Source organism: Vigna angularis, chromosome 4 (genome assembly GCF_016808095.1).
Source record: "Vigna angularis cultivar LongXiaoDou No.4 chromosome 4, ASM1680809v1, whole genome shotgun sequence".
In the NCBI taxonomy this organism is placed as follows: Eukaryota; Viridiplantae; Streptophyta; class Magnoliopsida; order Fabales; family Fabaceae; genus Vigna; species Vigna angularis.
This window is the reverse complement of record NC_068973.1, coordinates 14,528,507-14,533,194: the sequence shown is the minus strand read 5'-3', so window position 1 is coordinate 14,533,194 and position 4,688 is coordinate 14,528,507. Positions and strand designations below refer to the sequence as shown.

Here is a 4,688-nt window from a genome sequence, read left to right as displayed (position 1 = left end):
TACCTCTTCAACTCACTTACTGTTAATGGATTCAGTTTATATCACAAATAATATGATATATATCGTAAATATTCTTTCTCCCTTTTTTTTAGGGAGTTTAATATATCATATAAATCTCATTTAGATCTTACAATTATTAAACCGTTTTGAGCCTGACAATAAGAATGTATATAAGTCACGTAAGTTCCATAGATTAGAAAAATACTAGGAATAGAACCTTAATTTTGATGTTCACAAATAAAATTATTATTTTAATTACTTAGACGAATAATTTGTTTGTATAGACAATGTTGTTTCAATAAACAAGTGAAGAAAACCCTATTCGTAAGTTTAAGATAAAAGTCTTCATAAATCATATATTTCGTTTTCCTTAACTTCATTAAATGTATTAATGTTATGAATCTTATTTGAGTTGTTACTTAATATCTCATTTTTCTAAATATGTTTCAAAAAGTAGGAAAATATTTTTTTAACAAATTTTTTGACAATTGTTTTATAATAATATACATGGTAGCTTGTGATTGATCAATTTTAAATATACAGACTAATAAAATAATGACACATAATCTATTATAAAAAATTATTCGAAAAAGTTGTTAACCGAAAGTGTCATAAAAAGTGTGTCCTATTAAGTGAAATAAATTGGAAAAAATATGCTACAAGTCAAACACTTACAACCATCATCTCTATCAACTCCAACTGAGACAAGAAACACTTACAACCATCATTTCTATCAACTCCAACGAGACAAGGCCATTTCTTCCTCGAGTTTTATAATTTGAACTTTATTTTCATAGATTTTTATATTCTCAATTGTATAATTTTAAATACAATTCTTTTATATTTTTTACTGCACGTTTCAAAATATTAAATAAAAATACATTTTAGATATATAATTTTAGAAACATACATTTTTGTACAATTTTTTTGTATACTTATCAAGTTTAGGATATCTAAGAACAAACCTACAACAATAAAAAACAACATAAGTCTTGAATTTATTGTAAAATAAGAAAAACTAAACTAAAAGAAAGAATGTGAATAAATTACATTCCTAAGCAAGTTTATTTTCTCTAACTTTTCCCTTCATCTTTGGTATGAGTTAGGAACTCTTTAGTAATTCTTTAATTATTACCTTAAACCATTTATTTTCAATTGAATTTGTTTTATTATTTTAATTTGTTGGACATTGATAACTCCCAATATCATATTTATTAACTAAGCGATCAATATAATAGTGCCGCAACTAACCAAGGGAGCTAAAAGACCAAATAGATTATAATTTCGCTGGATCAATCATAAAATTTTGGCTTTCAATTGATTATGAATTCACCAATGAAGTCTTTTTTTTTTAATGTCTATTGGGATGGCTATATAGTGAATAAATGTATGTGATCGAGCAAATAATTAGTTAAGGAATAAAGCAAAATTATATAATAAGTTAAAGGGTAATTTTTATATAAAAAAACACCAATTAACAATATTTTAAAATAAAATAGTGATTACGACTCATTAAGACCTACAAGTTCTGGTTCCCTATTCAAGTATTATTTTTTTTTGCCCCTTGAAAGTACGTTTTACCCATTCAAATGCATGTTATGCGTCAACTAGTTCTGCTTTCCTATTCAATAAATTTTCACGCCTTCAAAACATCTTTTCCCCTTTGAAGAATTTGAGATAAATTTTATTATACATGGCTCATGGTAATTTGACACTTTCTACTTGGCTATTAAGCATTTGACATTGCATTATTCTCACCCGTGGAAATAGCTAGACGTGAAAGAAAGTATGGAAACAGCTTACCTACACAAAATATGCCAAATTTGAAGGCCTCTGCTTTAGTCTTAGCCTTCTAAACAACTTTTTATTGTTTAGATCTAAATTAGAGGAGCCCTATTCTAAAGGGCATGAACATTAGAGGTAAAACTCCATTTTTTATGGCTAGAATGGCACAAAGGCAACACCCCCATCTCGTCTCTTCTATTTTTGCGTGCAAGTTAACGATGGATTTCTCACCTTATTTTCTCCCACTCGAATGAAGTGGTTGGGCTGCGAATCCGACATCTTTGTCTAAAGTTATTGATTTTCACATCCCTATGTTACAAACACAAAATCTCCTCCTCCTCCTCCTTTTTCTTTCTTTATTAAGCTTTCCCATTCTCATAATTCACCATTAGTTGCACCTACAAATTATACACCCTTTTGAAATGAAAGCATTTCCCCTTCGGCAAGAAACTTGGCCTACATTTATATCCAACGTTACTTTTTCATTATTCTGAATTCCACTAAGCTTGTTAGTGTTTTCACTCCTTAATTAACCACCAATTACATCCATAAATGGCGGCCATCAGCAGCATCCGTTTACAATTTCCTCGGAATTTAAACGATTCAAGGAAGAAGGATATGAGTTTTTATGCTCCGTCCAACATTACTAACGTGTTTAGTAATAAACGAAGGTTTTTGTCGGTGGCCGCAAGTTATAGTGATAATCCTCGAAAAATGGACACTGCCAGCAGAGTAAATGTGAATGGAATACACGTGGCGGAGGCTCCTCTTCAAGCAGGAAGGTTGGCAAAGGAAAGTGCAGCAGATGAAGCTATTGTTACCAGCTTGCGTGGAAGGTTTGTGGAGGATAAGTTTGTATTTAGGCAAATTTTTGTTATCAGGTCTTACGAAATTGGACCAGATAAAACTGCTACCATGGAGACACTCATGAATTTTCTTCAGGTTAGTTCATTCTTCCACCATTCTTAAATAACTCAATATATCATATCATACCCACCATTTTCTAATATTGTCTTTAACAAAAGTTATCATGGTTGTGATGTCCAACGATTACATCATTAAATTGCACAAAACATAGTTATCTTCTGAATTTTTGTAGTTGAAGATAGAATGGATCATAGATTGAATAGATAATGAATGAGAGTGTGATTGAAAAGCAATAAAAATTAATTTTCAGGAAACTGCTTTAAATCATGTGACTAGCTCTGGGATTGGGGGAGAAGGATTTGGAGCAACTCGCGAGATGAGCCTTCGGAAACTCATTTGGGTTGTTACTCGTATTCAACTTCAAGTTCAGAAATATAACAAATGGTAATAATATAATGCTTTTTCAAACCTTTGCCTTGCATGTCAATACGAAATACTTGTGACACCTCGTGTTTGATTGTTTGCTTCAAAGAATTAAAAGCAAGAACATGAATATGTGACAGGGGAGACGAAATTGAAGTTGACACTTGGGTCGATGCCGCTGGAAAGAATGGAATGCGAAGAGATTGGATAATCAGGGATCACTACACCAAAGAGATCATAACAAGAGCCACAAGGTGCAAAATTTCTTCTTTTTCATTCATTCAATCACAAATGACATTGAGATTTTCTCAACATTCAATACATGACAAGAAAAATTCTCTGGTGCAGCACATGGGTGATCATGAATAGACAAACAAGAAGACTTTCCAAGATCCCTGAAGAGGTGAAGCAAGAGCTTGTTCCTTTTTACCTAAACAGGCTTGCCGTTCCTACCGAAGAAGTAGATTGTGAGAAGATAGACAAACTCACTGATGACACAGCTGAGAGAATCCGATCTGGATTGGCTGTAAGTTTCATATCTCTCAATTTTTCCTTTGGTCAAACCTTGCTTTCTCAAAAGCAATTACCATGTGCTATTACTTTCTCAAGATCATTGTATTAAGTCCTTCATTATTCATGTAATACAGCCAAGGTGGAACGATATGGACGCTAACCAGCATGTCAACAATGTGAAATACATTGGATGGATTTTAGAGGTAAGAATTATTGATATAAAACAAATTCCATGAAATGCCATAACAAATTACTACATATGTGGCAAAGATAGCAATACTCCATTGTTATAGACATCAGTGATGATTAATTACCTGTATTGTAAGAAGTAGCAATGTTGAATTGGCATATATGTGATTTTGTTGTTGCAGAGTGTGCCGATTGAAGTTCTAGAACATTATAATATGACGAGCATGACTTTGGAGTATCGACGTGAATGTACACAGTCAAATATTGTGGAATCCATGACGTGTCCAACAGCAAGTGTTTTAGAGTCCAACAATAATTCCAAGAACAGAAAACCGGACCTGCAATACACACACTTGCTTCGTCTGCAACATGATAAAGCAGACGTTGTTCGAGCCAGAACTGAGTGGAATTTCAAGCAAAACCAACAGTGATACATAACATTGACAAAAAGCACAGTATCTTTGGATCTTATCTTGTACCCTTTTCTCTATTTTCCTTTTAGCTTTTCGCTCTCGTGGTTTTCCTTTCTAGGATCCTTTACGTTCTACATTCATTACATTTGTCCTTAATCCTATTTTGTAAATTCTTTGAGGAGAACTATAGGTCGCTAATTATTCAGAAATTTATACAAATAAAAGTATTTTGATAATAACGGCTTAGAATTTCAACGCCTATGGCAAACAAGTTTGAAGGTTGTTTTAGTGTTCTGGGAGTTAATTCCCTAATGCTGCATACTCAAAAACCAAATTCTTAAAATTAAGTGGTTTTAATGCTGCTAACAGCTGATATACTTCTACCACAAATATTTACATGCAAGATACTTTAGGCACAAACCTATTCTGCCAACGATAATTTTTTTCTGTTTATGCAATTTTTATGGATTAAAAATTAAAATACAAAGTTGATATTAA

The 4,688-nt window shown here is 32.2% G+C and overlaps 1 protein-coding gene across 1 annotated transcript; it reads left to right on the top strand.

The window, feature by feature from the left end:
- The first annotated feature begins 1,695 nt into the window (after nt 1-1,695).
- LOC108331107 (palmitoyl-acyl carrier protein thioesterase, chloroplastic) lies at nt 1,696-4,429 on the top strand. Its single transcript, XM_017565734.2, has 6 exons — nt 1,696-2,727; nt 2,963-3,096; nt 3,216-3,329; nt 3,424-3,601; nt 3,723-3,791; nt 3,960-4,429. Exons 1-6 carry the CDS (start codon nt 2,338-2,340, stop codon nt 4,206-4,208), a joined length of 1,134 nt encoding a protein of 377 aa, XP_017421223.1. The 5' UTR covers nt 1,696-2,337; the 3' UTR covers nt 4,209-4,429.
- The last annotated feature ends 259 nt before the right edge of the window (nt 4,430-4,688 follow it).